Here is a 15,774-nt window from a genome sequence, read left to right as displayed (position 1 = left end):
AAAATGTTTGCAAACCATATATCCAATAAGGGGTTAATATCCAAAATACATAAGGAACTCATACAACTGAATAGCAAGACTAATAATCCAAGTTAAAAATGGGCAAAGGGCTGAGAGACATTTTTCCAAAGAAGACATACAAATAGTCAACAGGTACATGAAAAGATGCTCACCACCACCAATTATCAGAGAAATGCCAATCAAAACCACAATGAGATAGTACCTCATATGTGTAGAATGGCTATTACCGAAAAGACAAGATAGGTGTTGGCAAGGATGTAGAGAAAAGGGAACCCTTGTATACTGGTGGTGGGAATGTAAATTGATACAGCCACCATGGAAAACAGTATGGAGGCACCTCAAAAAATTAAAAATAGAAAAGCCATATGATCCAGTAATCCCACTTCTAGTTATATATTCAAAGGAAAGAAAATCACTATCCCAAAGAGATATCTGCACTATGTTCATTAAAGCATTATTCACAATGGCCAAGACATGGAAACAACCTAAGTGTCCACTGACAGGTGAATAGATTTTTTGAATGTGATGTATATAAAAATGGAATGTTATTTAGCCACTAAAAAAGAAGGAAATCCTGCCATTTGTGACAACACAGATGGACCTTGAGAGTGTTATGCTAACTGAATAAGTCAGACAAAGACAAATACTGTTATGATCTCACTTATATGTAAAATCTTTTAAAAAAGCTGAATTCATAGAAGCAGAGAGTATAATGGTGGTTTCCAGGGGCTGACGGGTAGAGGAAATGAAAAGATGTTGGTCAGAGAGTACAAGCTTCCAGTTAAAAGCTGAATAAGTTCTGGGGATCTAATATAAAGCATGGTGAATATAATAATACTGTATTATATACTTGAAAGTTGTTAAAAGAGTAAATCTTAAATATTCTCACTACAAAAAATATAATAGAGTGATAGATGTGTTACCTAACCTTATTGTGGTAATCATTTCACAATACACACATGTATTAAATCATGTTTTACACCTCAGACTTACTGCTATATGTCAATTATACCTCAATAAAGCTGGGGGAAAGTAGTAAGATAAATAAATAAAAATTAAAAATTAAATCAACACTGCTCTTGTCCAGTTATGTTAAAAATAAAAACATTTCAATTTTTTAAATTAAGCGAAATTATAATGCTATATAACGTGTTCAAAGTTCCTCACCTTGTTTCATTATATTCAGTAATTACATTTAGTCCCCCAAACCAGGTGATTTAACACATAATAAAATAAGCCCACACAAATATTATTGGGTTGGCCAAAAAGTTCATTCGGATTTCTCCATAACATCTTAATTTTTGGCCAACCCAATAGTATTTCTCTGTCAGAATATAACACCCCACTAAATCAGCACTCTGAAAAACAAGTTCAATATAAAAATACCCTTCAAAAGTCAATACTCCAAATTTTTCATAAGCTAATTATACAGCTAACTACTCCCCCAGATGTTTGACTATAGCAATTCAGTCATAAAAAATATTAATTGAAGCACTCTGCCTTATAACTGCTACTGATAAATAGTTTCTATCTAAGGACATATTTAAACATATCCAAGGTTGGATAGAGCTTTATAACAAATAGGTAGGCCAACAGTGACAACCAGAGTCCAAAACACTGAATTTACTTTATAAATAAATAAATTAATTAATAAAAATTTGTGTATTTTTCAATTAATATTTTTGCAAAGAATATCTTAATACTAAGCTATAGAATTGATAAGCTTAAATTAATATATGTACTGTACTTGTCTTTTTCAACAGTTTCTTGATAAATAGTAAACTGGTCCTGCATATAGTTTTCATGTTTATGAAATACATCACATGTTGGCCTCCAGCTATGGAAAAAAAATACTGTAATTAGCATCTCAGAATGATAAACAAATTTAAGAAATAATAAAAATGAATGTAACCATTTAAAGATAAACAACTCTTTCCTTTCCTGGAAGAAACAAGCTTACATCAAGAAAAACATTCCCATCTCCGATCACCACCACTATGACCATTCATGCAATCATACATATGCTCAAATATCAATATCGATTAATTTTGACATAAAGCCTGTTTTGGAACCATGACTAGGGAAGGAACAAATGTGACATGGATGGACTGTGTATTACTATGGCATTTCTGGAATATACTCTGCAACACTCCAACATCAGGCTTTGTTTCTCATCATACTTCTAAGATCTTAGCTAAGAAATTCTTTTCGAGTAAACATTTAAAGAGCTAGGATAAGGGATAAAGAGAGGCTTTTTTCTCCTTTGAAATTTAGAAAGTCAGGTTTTATACCCTCCTGAACTTGAAAGAAAGAAACTAGACCATAATGAATTATAAAATCAGATAGTAAGAATAAAATGAATATTCAACTTATACATTTGTTTTATTACATGACTCGAAAAATGTTGCCAGTGTGAAAAATCTAAAATTAAGTATACACCATGGCAGCTTACATTCTAAGTATTGTTCAAATATTTCCTCTAGCTCTTTTCTCTAATCTTTTTTATTTTTTCAGATTCAAAAAGTATGCATACCCATTTTGGAAGAACAGAAAAGTATACATAAGAAAATAATTATCATCTATATTCTCAACACTGAATAATAACTACTAATACTGATATTATTTTAATAAATTATTTCCAGATTTTACTATAAGTATATAGTTTAACATCTTTGAGTTCATATTCACATATACAACATACCATCCTTTATCACTTACTTTTAAACTATCAATATATACATTTTCTTTGTCACTAAGAATTCACTGTAAAGGTTTTAATAAATATAACATATTACACAATTTATCTAACCATTCCAATATTGTTGGCCATTTTGGTTAGTCTAAGTTTCTCTTAAGAACTTGTACTTAAACACTTGTCTGAGTTTACAATCATTTCCTTAAGGCAATATTCCCCAAAATGGAATTATAAGGTCAAAGGTTATATATACATACATTCTGAATATTTTTTAAATTCCATAAGAAATACACGCTCACTGAAAAGATATTCACTGTAACCATTTTGATGTACATATTTCTAGACTTTTTAAATTATACATAAATACACAATTACTAAATTGAGTTTATTCTATGAATGTTGTTTTAATGTTTTGTTCAATTTGTAATATACTGTTAACACCTTTCCATGTCAATATTCACTTATATTATAAACTAATGGGCTGCCTACTGTTCATTCATATGGATATACCCAAATTCATTTAAACAATCACCTAATGTTGAACATTTGAGTTGCTTCCAATGTTTTCCTATCATAAAAAAGTTGAAATAAATACCTTGTTGTACATTACATCTTTGAGAAAATGCCTAATTGTTTTCTTACGAAAAATTATCAGAAATAGAACCGTTTAATCAAAAGTCATGCTTATTTCTAAAGCCTTTAAAGTATACTTATATGTCATCCAAAAGGTATATACCAATGTACATTCCTACAGTGTATGAAAGAGGTGATTTTATTATTTCCTGGCCAACATTGGGTATTATCCTTCTTTAAATTTCTGCAAAACTTAAAGGCAAAAGAATATATAGTATTTTATTATTGCTTTAATTTGGATGTCTTTGATTATTAGTAAGATTGAGCATTTGTTCACGTTTATTAGACATACATTTCTTCATTTTGGTATTTACCTGTTTACCTTCTTTGCTTACTTTTCTAATGGGACTTTGGCTCTTTCTTATTAATTTCTACAAGCACTTTATATTTTAAAAATTAACCCTTCTTTGACATTTTCCTACCTTATGCTTTTGCTTTTTGTATCATTTTGAGGTGTTTTTCTTTTTAATTTGCATGTGTCATATTTATCCATTGTTTCCTATGTGGTTTCTACCTTTGATGACATACTTAGAAAGGCCTTCCTCTCTCAAAGATTATAGTCACCTATATTTTCTTCTAATACTTTCATGAATTCATATTTCACATTTAAACCTCTTAACCAGCATGCTGAAATCATGAACTAGAGGTATTCATGCATTAAAATCAACGGATCCTAAAATCAACAGATCCTACTAACTTCCCTCAGAACCCAGCAGAGAATAATCTTGTATAAAGTAAAGTACATCTTGGACACAGTAGGTTCTGCGGGGAAGATACCAGTACTTTTCCAGCACCCTTTGCAGCTACTTGAGGGAAACCACTGGTAAAACTTAACTACCATAAACCTAAATCAAACTAAAAGAAAAAGTTCAACAATATGTAGTTTTTTCGTTGATCAGATTGCCAAAAAATTTAAACATTGATAATTTCAGTATTAGCAATGGTGTGAGGAATAGAAACTCTCATATATTGTTGGTGAAAGTATAAATTAGTATAATTTTTTTGGGAGAGCAGTTTGGCATTACTTATCAAATATTTAAACATGCATACTCTTCAACCTGGCAATTTCACTTCCACGAGGTCATTCTATAGCAACTGGTCTAGAAATATGGAAGGATACCTGTACATGTTGTTTATAATAGGAAATAACTGGAAATAACCTAAATGTCTATTAATAGGAGAATGGTTAAATAACTTAGGATACATCAATACTATAAAATACTATGGAGCTGTTAAAAAAAAGAATGCAATCCATACATAATCATTACATGTATAGTACCATTTACATTACATATTGTTAAATTTAAAAAACAAGTTGAAAAATAAGTATGGTATGATCGCATTTTTTAAAAAAGGAAAGACAGATATACAGGTAGATGTATATATAAGCATATGTAATAGTGATGTTGAATATATATTTTAAAAGGTCTGGAAGGGTACTCACTGTTAAGAGTGATCACCTGTAACGAAGAGGACAGGGTGGGGATGGGGACTACAGGCAGGGAAAAACTTTTTACTCCATATATTTGTATAGTCTTTGAATTTTTATACTAGGCATGTGTTACTTTTATAAAATTTTAAAACCAATATAAAAAAAGTAATGAGGGAAAACCAAAAAGTTTATGAAATTTTTAAATAACAAAATATTTTAAAACAAATATGATTCTTAATATAGTACTTAATACAAAGACAGTGATCCACATAAAATTAAATACAGAAAACTAAACATTTTATTTTTGTAAGTACCTGTCCATACAATTAAGTTCCATTAACAAGTCTTTGTTTCAAAATGTTTGTCTTATAATAGATGTAACTACTAGAATCGGGAACCTGAAGCTATACTGAAAGAATTCTTAACTTACTAAATAGTTTTATTTTGAAAAGCTACTAATTTTAGGCTAGGTTCCCTTAGACAAAAATAAGATCTTGAAAATTCAAAGATGGAAATTATTTCAAATTTATTTATCTAATAGGAATTTTCTATACTGAGCCTAGATTATTCAACATACTGTATTTAGACTAAGTGGATCTGAATTAGAGAGATCTTACAGCTCTTCTATTTTTCTTTTGGAACTTCTGTGATCCCTTTTACAGTGGCATGTAACAAGGAAATGTAAGACTTGATTCATCATTTTCCTAATATAAAATACTACTTTAAAGCAACAGTGTCTTCAACTATAAACTCAAAAACCTTGAATAAGAGAATCTAATGACAACTATTGAAAGTTTCTTTAAAATACTCACTTACTACAGTTGTCTTTGATCTCCTTACTATGTTTACAGTAATGACCGATTTCCTCATCTGTTGTATTTATAGTTTCATGTATCTTACAAATAGTCGCTTTGTTTTCTTTAATATCTTCAAAGCATTCTGGAAATCATAAATTCAAAATAAATACAGTAGACAAAAAGGTATGGCAACTGACCTAGAAAAGGAGAACCAGAGAATGAAGAGGAAGTGAGGCTTGAGATGGGAAGGGCCCTATACTAAAAAGCACAGGACCAGAGTCAGGCTTGCTCCTAGACCCAGAAGCTAAGAATTAGTGTTTTAGATTGAAGAGAAATAAACGTCCCCGTCCCACATCTTTAATGTAAGAGGGCTGGATTAAGTAATATCTAAGATCAATGGCATCTTATGATGCTATGAGTTCATGTAAACATTTACTCATATGATACTAACATAAGAGTTTTGTTTTTGACAAATGTGGAATTTCTATTCATCAATTCCATGTCATTATTTAATGCACCTTCAACTCACTTATTTCTTTGTTATAGTGAGTAAACACAAGCTAAAAATAAAATGTAATTTCTTAAAAAGATTAAAATAAATTCTTAATATCCAATATTCTTTTTTGCTGCAGAAAAGATAACCAAATTCTATAATACCTTTCAGAACTATTAAGAAATTAATGAGTGTAGTTTCTTTTGATAGTTTTTATGTAGGATCTTAAAATACTATATTTATGTAATTTGCTTTGTCATTCCACTCATAATATTAATTTTCATAATTAGCATTCCTGAAAATGTGGCTTCCATTAATCCTGGCCACTGACTTTTGATGATTTCTAAAAATATTTTAAAATTTTCACTCAAATGTTTAAAATAACCTGTGTTATTTGAGAAAAATAACATTTTCAATTGTATTTAATTAAGGGTGATTTCTACTTAGAACAAAATTCTTAAACACAAAATAATTAAACGCTGAATACAGAAAATTATTGAAAAAATAGTTAGGGTAAATAGCTCATTATTAGTCACTAGATAGAACCAGGGGAAAAGTTCTAATGCCAACTATAAATTACCCTAAACAAGGCAACAGCATAATATCTTACATTCCATAAAAAAATAAAAACATCTTTGTCATGCAAAACTACTTACTATTAATTCGTTGAATCATATCTTCTTTAGTACTTATATCTTGCTCATACTGGAAAACTAAAATAAATTACTCTTTTGTGACTTCATTTCATTGTTAAAATGTCCAATGATAATACAAATAGTTATCTACTTTTTATTTCCATTTTATACCTACCAAATTCTAGCAAAAGTCTGTCCAAACTGACAAATAGGCTGTCACTCATCTTGGATACTTTGCTAAAAAAGAATAATAAGGAAGGGTTTTCTAAGGAAGGGTTTTCTAAAAACAACCTTTTGACATAGCATTATTACAGAAAAATGTGGGTGGAGCAAGAAGTGGGGAGGGAAGAGACACCTTCATCCCGGTACTGGGCAGAGCCCTAGCAGGTATTTAATAAATGAAAGTCGTTATATATATTAAAATAAATGTATACAGTTATCTATAATAAAATAAATTGAATGTTGTTGCATGACTGAAACTTCATAATTGTTTATACATGGTCGTGCCATAAGTCATTGGATGTTCTGGAGTCCACGGACATCCAGATTTCTTAAAAGGATATGCCTTTAAAAGAAATAATATCTCTGAATATGTCTTTTCTCGGCGTGTGTACTACTACACGCAGAAAAATTCTTAGAGAAAGTCAGTCACAAACAGCGAAGTAAAACCTACAGGAACCGTGCAATTCGACACTTCAGAATTTACCACCGAGAATCCAAAAGTGGAGGTATTCACTGGACTACCAAGCCGCATTAAAAAAAAAATACGCGTACGGCGGGGTTTGGATCACTCGTTACCCGCAGAGTCGAGGAGCTACTCTTCCCGCGCGTTTTGAAGCGGGGAGTTCGCTCGCCGACTACCTTCACAGCCTACTCGCTTCTCCTCACCCGAGTCCGTCCCCGACACTCCAGCCACACGGCGGCCCCCGAAGCCTCGGGCGGCAGTGTGGCCGAGGGCGAGGCCACGCGCTGGGAAGCCCCCAGAACGCGACCTCCGGTCGTACTTCGCGGACAGGGCCCGCCAGCCCCCCAAACCCCTCAGGGCCGCCTGCCTAAAGAATAACCGCCACACGCAGTTCTTTCCCACCCACCTCAGCGGCCCCTCTGGGACCCGAACGCCCACCCTTCCTTCCCCGATCCCAGACTCTAGTCAGGGTCGCGAGCGCCGAGGAAACTACAGCAGGTCGCGACACAGAACGACCAGAGCCCCACCTCGACCCCGCTCGGCCCCGCTCCGTTCCACCCGGCCCGGCGAAGCCCAAGGCGTGAGCTGCAGATCGCGCTGAAGAGAAACACGCAACTCCCCGCGAGACTTGCGCGGCGGCGCTCCCTCCTCCCTCCCGCGGCGAAGCGAGAACCCAGCATCCCACCGCCCCAGAAGGGTGTGCTGGGGTCAGAAGCCCTAGAACCAGGCTAGGGAACCTGTCAGGGGCTGGTTTTTTTGTTTTTTTTTAAGGCTATCCATTCCGCTTGTGAAGTAACAGTTTAAAATATATTGTGGAGAACAGCACTAAAATTGATATTAACTTTTAACATGACAACAAAAACCACTCGAATCGTCAAAATTCAATTTCGCATTCAGCATTCAAAACTTCTTGAAAAGCAAGTATAAGAATTCAAGTACGTTTTCATTCAACAAAATGTTTTGAGAGTGACTCATTTATTTAGTTTCAAATAAAATGCACATTAATATTTTCTGTCCAAAATGCTGTCTTTGGATAATTTATGCTCTTAGACTTTGCATATACAAGGTGAAATAAAGAGTTGACTTTATTTATAATTTATAAATTATTTATGGTTTATAACTTGTTCACAATAATTAAACAAATAGTCCCCCAAACTGCCTTCATGATTGGTATATTTCTGGTGAAAATGTTTTTAATACTAAATGATGTAAATAGTTGCCTCAATTCCCAACAACCTAAGTTGTTTCACAGATTATTAAAATGAAAAAGATACTTTCAGAGATTTTTTTGCTTAAGTACTTCAGATCATATATGCATAACCAATTTTATTGTAATGTGATGTAATGCTGCTCATTAGTATTAATGACAGTGAGTCATCAAGGCTAATTTAATGTAAATTTGATGACATGAGAGATTTAGAAGCTTTATTCTTATACTTGTTTATATTTATTAGCTATCCCTTTTTAGGAAGGTATGAGAGAATGGATATGAAGGCTAAATTATCATTAGTCTTGCTAGCACTGCTTTGCTATGACTGTCAAGAAAATGTGACAGGTCAAAAGAGCTGATCCACTTCAACTTAATAGTAGATTCTCTTATGTAAAATTGTGGAAACCTAGAAACACCACCTTACTGAGACCTGAAAATCAATTTATTTGCATTTACATTCACATTTATGCATATCCTAATTACTCTCATAAAAATATACCTGAGTTCTACCAACTCCACTACCTCTTATTCCATTGTGAAAATTCCTTCTGGAAAAGCAATAAAGATGAAGATGTTCCATCTACTGGAGAGTTTTAAATAATAAATTTTATTCTCTCGTCTAAATCCCCTCAATGAAATATAATGTTCTGTTTGAAAAATTATAGAATGTTGACTCAGGTAAGCATTTATCCTAACAACTCATTAAAATCTCTCCCTACCTATTATTAGCAACTTCCCCTCTTGCTCCACACATGTAAATCAGAATCTAAAGAAATTCTTAGTTTAAAACTGCTGCCCATTCTAATTGCACTGTATTACTGTTACTTTTACCGCTATATTTATCAATAGAAAGCACGTCTGCTACCCACAGTTCCTTTCCACTCCTTTCTTCATTGACTTTTTCAACTCAACCACTGTACCCCATCACATTTAACTGCTTTCTCAGATAATCAATAAAATATTTTTATTCCAAATATAATGGTCTTTTCTCAGTCTTATCCTTCCCTCTTTTTTTCCTAACTCTCTTCCATACTTGGTCCCATTAAAATTCTCTGCAACCCTAACCCTGGCTTCCAAGACACTACTTTCTTAGTTCTCCCACTTCTCTTGCCTGCCCTTCTGATTTTGGCTTCTACTTCTCTCCCTCTCACCATCACTACCCAACTATAGACTCTTATCTAAGCTTTTTCTTTAACTCTCCCCCCTTCTATATGTTCTTTGGATTATTCATTCAAAATGTGCTTAAAACTCCCAAATCTATATTCCCAGTTGTATCCTATTATCTGAGAGTTATCCAATATTTACATTTTCATGCTTTTCCATCAATCTGGGTTCAATCTGATCCAAATCCAAAGTCGTCTCTTCCTCTCCCTCTGACATAGCTGTCTCAGTGGCAGAGTAATTCTCCACAAAATCAATACATGAAGAGTTGGTATCTTACATGACTCATTACTCCCTCTTATAAATAATTATTCACAAAATCTTGTTGATTTTTTTCTTTGATATATCCCTTGTATACATCCAGTCAACTCTGTAAATAGTCTTTGTAGTTAGATATGGATTCAACTTCTGGTTCTGTTATTTGTTAAGTCAAAACTTTGGGCAAGTTTCTAACCTAAACTTCAGTTTCCTCAAATGTAAAGTGAGAATTAATAATTCTACATCTTGGCTTCTAAGACACAGTATTTACTTGATTTTTCTTCTATCTCTAATAATTTTTCTATCTCCTCTTTCAGATTCATCCTCTTCTACTCAATCATTAACTGTCATAAATTTCATAGGCTCAATCCTAGCCCTTTTCTCTCATTCTGTTCTCTATGTTTAAGTAATCTCATCCCTGTCTATAGCTTACTGCTATACATATGACTCACAAATGTGTATCTCTAGCACAGACCTCTAGTATCAATTCAAGTCCTTAGTGGCAAATAACGGAAGTTGATTCTGGCTGATTTAAGCAAAAACCAAATTTGTTAAAGAGGATATTGTGTAACACAAAATCCCCAGAATAGCTTGAGATCCAAGCTCTAGCAAGGAAGCAGCATAGCAAGGAGCAGTGCCCAAACTCACCCTACAGAACTGGTGGTCAAGATAACCAATCACAACCAAGCGCTACAGGCTGCAGCTCACACCACTACTACCAGCACAAGATGCTTCAGTACCACAACCGCCCTAAAAACTTGACCTTATTTCAACTGCCACCATTGCCAGAGGGGGCTCTTCCTAGGGCATACTTCTTTGTGTCACTTATTCCCAATCCAAAATTTTGGATGGGTACATTTGATTAGAGAAGCCTAGGCCCATACTCCACTACTTTGTCCTTTCAGACTGTTAAGGTATGAACTTCTCCAAACATAAGAAGCGGATTTAAATGCTGGGAAGTCAAAAATAATAGCGACTTTCCATGATATTTAACCTCTGAATTCTAACCCCACATATCTAACTGCCTACATGATAAGTCAAAACACAACTCGTGTGTTCCCCCCACTAATCCTGGACCTTTTTTATCATCTCTCTTTTCATGAATGGGATCAGTATCCAGCTGTACATACCAGAAACCTAGGCATCATCCTTGACAGCCTTCCTCTCCTATCATCCCCCATATCTAATCCATCACAAATCCTACCAAATTTACCTTTTAAATATCTTTCAAATCCATCCATTTCTCTCCATCTCAATTGCCACCATCTTAGGCCAAGTTACCATCATTCTCTCATTTAGATTATTGTAATAGCTTCCAAAATGGTTTTACTGCATATCTACTCTGGCCCTCTTGTCCATTAATCATCCATCCTTCAACAGAGCAATTCTTAATTGCAAATTTTATACTCTGACTCTCTCTCTGTCTCTGTCTCTCTTTCTCTCTCTCTCTCTCACACACACACACATACACACACACCTTAAGACACATCAATGGCTTCCTATTCTTCTAAGAATAGGGGGCAAAATTTTTATCATGGCTTACAAGGCCATTTATGATCCTGTCCCCATCTATCTCTGCTTCTTCATATTATACCAACTTTATCTTCCTCCTGAAATCCAGCATTAACATGAGTCTTTCCATCACAGGGACAATGCACTTGCTGGCTCCTCAGGCTGGAATGCTCTATCCTTCCTCATTTAATAACCTCCTACTCATTTTTCAAATCTCAACTAAAGTATCACAGCCTCAGCAATGCCCATTATCAACTCTCAAAGTTCTTGTACTTATCCTTCATAGCCTTTCACATGGTTATAATTCTAAATTATTTGTGCAGTTATTGTATAAATATTTATCTCATCTACCATACTGTAGGCTCCATGAAAACAGGCCCCCCTTTTTCCCCTCCCCCAACACACACAAATATCTTGGCAGCCACAAAGAATAGGTTACAGCAGTGTTTTGTTATAATGGCTATAGTCCTAATTCAATTCACAAGCAATTCCAAGGGAATAAATGCCACTTCATTCTAAGAACAGTCCTTATAGGGAAAATAGTCATAAAATAGGAAGTGAAGAAATGTGAATCTGCTAACACAAACTTATTTACATGAATAGAAATCAGGTCGGTGGGAAAAACAACAGGATTAAAGTGTGCCAGGATTTTCAAATATGTATGATTAAATTTACATTTTAATATTAAAACAAAAACCTCTCCTTTGTTTTCTCAGTTGATCCCCTGTGTTGAAATTAGTTGACTTTCCTGGTCAAATTAGGTCTATACCTTCATCACCTCCTTGAATTACCAAGTCAATAAAATATAGGTAGTTGTCTGACAACTCTGCTGACCTTTCTTGACAGTAATTCTAACACTAGTAGGTTTCCAAGTGTGTGCAAACCATATTAGGCAAATTTAAAAAAAACAGCCTTTTTTGTTCTTGTAGATGCCATTTAACATTAATCTGACTCATTCATTGCTTTACTGTTCATGTACCTTTGATTTTATTCTTGGTGCAAGCCTATTTCCCTCAAATATGTCTACTTACTTCTAAAATCCTATTAAGTGGGATTTTAAATTTTAATTTACTCTTCATTATACTATCCTTTATGTCACATAATTCTTTAATTTTATTCTTTTTTTGCTCACCATTTTATCCCCAGCACCTAGCAGAGTGCCTAATACATGATAGAAACTCAACAGATACCTTAAGGAATAAATGAATGAATGGTAAATGCTCAAAAAGTGGTTACATCATTTCACATCTGGATTACTGTAACAGGCTGGGGACAACCCTTCCCCTTTGATCTATTCTATAGTCTTCCTATTCCATCCTATAACAATACTGATTTTTCTTACATGCATTTCATCATGATTCTCATATAATTCAAAGAAATTAATGATTATATTTTCCTCTGCTTCAAATTGGAATGCCTCTGCACTATTTTAAGAACTTCTATAATTTGACCTCAACTTTATTTCTCAACAAAATCTCTCTATTTTAAGCCATTCCCTCACTGCTCCATGAAGACACTATGTTTATTTAAGCCTCCATGGCTTTGTGTTCAATGTTCCTCCCAACTGGGAAGTTTCTCTCCTTGATCCAGTCAAGATCTACCCATGCTTCAGAGTTCAATTCCCAAGAAAGCCTTCCCTGACTATTATAGATATTCCTTTTCCCTGAAGTATATGGCACTGTGTGTACTACTTAACAAACACTGGTTTTATAAAGATGAAGAAAGTCCTTGCTCTCAAAAACCTCACCATTTGACAGTGAAGACAGATATTGATAGTTATGACTACTTTCATAGAGATACACATATGTGATTGGATGATAGTTTGGGGATATTAAATCAATGACTTCAGTGACCTTTAATTCAAAGTCAGTCAGCAACTCTGTACCAGTCAGGGTTCCAGCAGGAAACAAAAATCACCCCAGATGATACAAGTGATAAGACTTTACTGAAGAGACTACTTATAAATGTACAGGCAGAGGACAAGGTGTATGGTGTTTCACTCATAGAGGTAAATGTCTAGAAACCCAGATTCTAGCAACAGGTGGCTGCTCAACACTCCAAAAAGCTGTATGGGGCCAATCCATACTGTAAAACCATCCATTCCAAAGCAGAGACCAGAAAGGATCCAAAGAAAACCAAATGTATCTGAAGCCCCATCTACCTTACAATGAAGTCACTTTTACTCCATTCCCCATACATTAAAATGCCATTTTAGAGAGGAAGGCAAAGGAAATCTAAAAGATTTACCATACCTCTGAAGCAGACTGAGTTATCTAAAAGAAACTTTTAAACTGGCAGTATCTATCAGAAGTTTAAAGTTGTCCCCCTGACTGCCCCTGGTATCCAGCAGGGTAGAAGCTCACAAGAAAGATTTGATCAGTTAGAAAGAGCTAAATTCTCAGGACATCCAAGACTCCCTTCTCAGACAACAGAACTCCTCTTTCATAACAGTAATCAGTAACACTACTATCTAGCCCCCACAGGGCTCTGATCTCAGAAATGGACATGTGACTAGGTAGGGAATGGCCTGGCCAATCACAGCACTCCACCACTGAGGCCAGTCTTTCCTTAACTGTTACATGTAGAATAATAGAAGAAAATTGTCTCTCTGAGCTGGTGAACTCCAAAAACCTTGTAAAGATGGAGCAGGTGATAACTATCTTTCTCACCATATGGAAAAACCTGCCCTATAATGAAGGCAACACAGATGAACGCATAAGCAAGATATAGAAGAGTCAGCTAGTCAGTTCTGTAAGTCAAGAGATTCTCTTTTCATTCAAGATAGCCTAAGTTGGGTTTATATTGCCTGTACCTACAGAGTCTTTTTAAAGAAAGCAGAAAAGTAGAGATGATGAAATTTCGTGTCACTACACGTGCCATTTGAAATTTACTTGCATCAAATTTCCAAGCATTGGGACTTCCCTGGCGGTCCAGTGGTTAAGACCTCACCTTCCATTGCAGGGGGTGCGGGTTCAATTCCTGGTCAGGGAACTAGATCCCACATGCATGCCACAACTAAGAGTTCGTGTGCCGCAGCTGAGGGTTCACATGCCACAACTAAGGAGCCCGCCTGCCGCAGCTAAGACCCAGTGCAACCAAATAAATAATAAATAACTAAATATTAAAAAATAAAACCAAAGTGGCACAAAATTTGTTTTAAAAAAATGGTCCACATCAAAAAAAATCTAAAAGAAAAAAATTTCCAAGCATCAAAATCAATAAAATTTTCTTTGTTTAGTCTCCATCAATTGATTATAATCATGCCATATTTTCATTTGTTTCACATTTGATTCATGATTTCTTATACAGATTTTGTTTTCCCTAGAGTTTCTAAGTGTACTTTTTCCCCCTGTATACAGAAGAACCATATGTCTTCTTTACCATATCACTAAATCCCTCAGGCTCCTTACTGATTTTTGAATGCACTAGCATAATTTCTAAGCCCTGAGTAAGCATAAATTCTCCACTTTGAAAGACCTATACCCTCCCAGGCTAACCACTCAATTTCATTAAAGACTATTTCTTAGGCTTCAGTCTGGGTGCTTTCACAGGAGTAGGGGGCAGATAGGAAAGGCCAATTATCAAGACCCTGCCCTAGACAATTCCTCAAGCTCTAACCTCATTTTCTGCTCCTCTTCCTGTTCCAATTATCTATATCTGCCAACTCAGGGGGACTCAACGGAAAAACTTCCTCATTCATTTTAAACAATAGTAAATGTTAATTATTGTACCATGCTGTAATACAATGATGCCTTCAAAATCCACAGAGTTGTATAGGACTTAAGACCTTTATAATAATAACCGCAAGCCATGATGCTTTTTCAATTCTCATGTCTGTTTTTCCTACATGAGGAAAGTATAAAATTTTATTGAAGGACATAAAAGAGCGTTTGAATAAATGAGAGCCAGTCTATGTACCTGAATGGGAGCATTCAACACTGTAAAGATGCAATTTATCCCAAATTAATCTATGTAATGAAACTTGTTGCAGGAGGTCATCAAGAGGACGTGACCGCCAGTTGACCCAAGAGCTGGACCCAGGCAACTGGAAGCTCCTCACCCCCTCCTCTGTCCGTGGAATGTACACTTTGCTTACCATTCCAACAGTGGGAGTCATTTTCAAGGATGAAGCCTTAAGAGAGTGAGGTGTTGTTGAGACCATCTGGACTGTATATGTGACTGAACCCAGTTAAGGCCCCTATTATAAACTTTTAAGATTTGGTGGGTTGGTTCAGAGACCTA

The 15,774-nt window shown here is 34.9% G+C and overlaps 1 protein-coding gene across 9 annotated transcripts in view; it reads right to left on the bottom strand.

Annotated features, from left to right (window-relative positions):
- The window catches only part of LOC309626115 (protein SIX6OS1), a 233,849-nt gene that overhangs the window by 77,544 nt on the left and 140,531 nt on the right, over positions 1 to 15,774 (bottom strand). For 8 of the 9 annotated variants that reach the window (XM_082386564.1, XM_082386556.1, XM_082386561.1 and 5 more), the window contains 4 exons: positions 6,882 to 6,943; positions 6,728 to 6,784; positions 5,594 to 5,720; positions 1,769 to 1,858 (listed from right to left, as the gene is read on the bottom strand). In XM_082386564.1, coding sequence (XP_082242690.1) covers positions 1,769 to 1,858; positions 5,594 to 5,720; positions 6,728 to 6,784; positions 6,882 to 6,930 — 323 coding nt within the window. In that variant the 5' untranslated portion in view covers positions 6,931 to 6,943. The remainder of the gene's footprint in view (positions 1 to 1,768; positions 1,859 to 5,593; positions 5,721 to 6,727; positions 6,785 to 6,881; positions 6,944 to 15,774) is intronic. The other variant, XM_082386559.1, reaches the window with a different exon arrangement.

This window comes from Balaenoptera borealis (assembly GCF_965194805.1).
Source record: "Balaenoptera borealis genome assembly, chromosome: 3".
NCBI lineage: Eukaryota > Metazoa > Chordata > Mammalia > Artiodactyla > Balaenopteridae > Balaenoptera > Balaenoptera borealis.
This window is presented reverse-complemented; position numbering and strand designations above follow the sequence as displayed.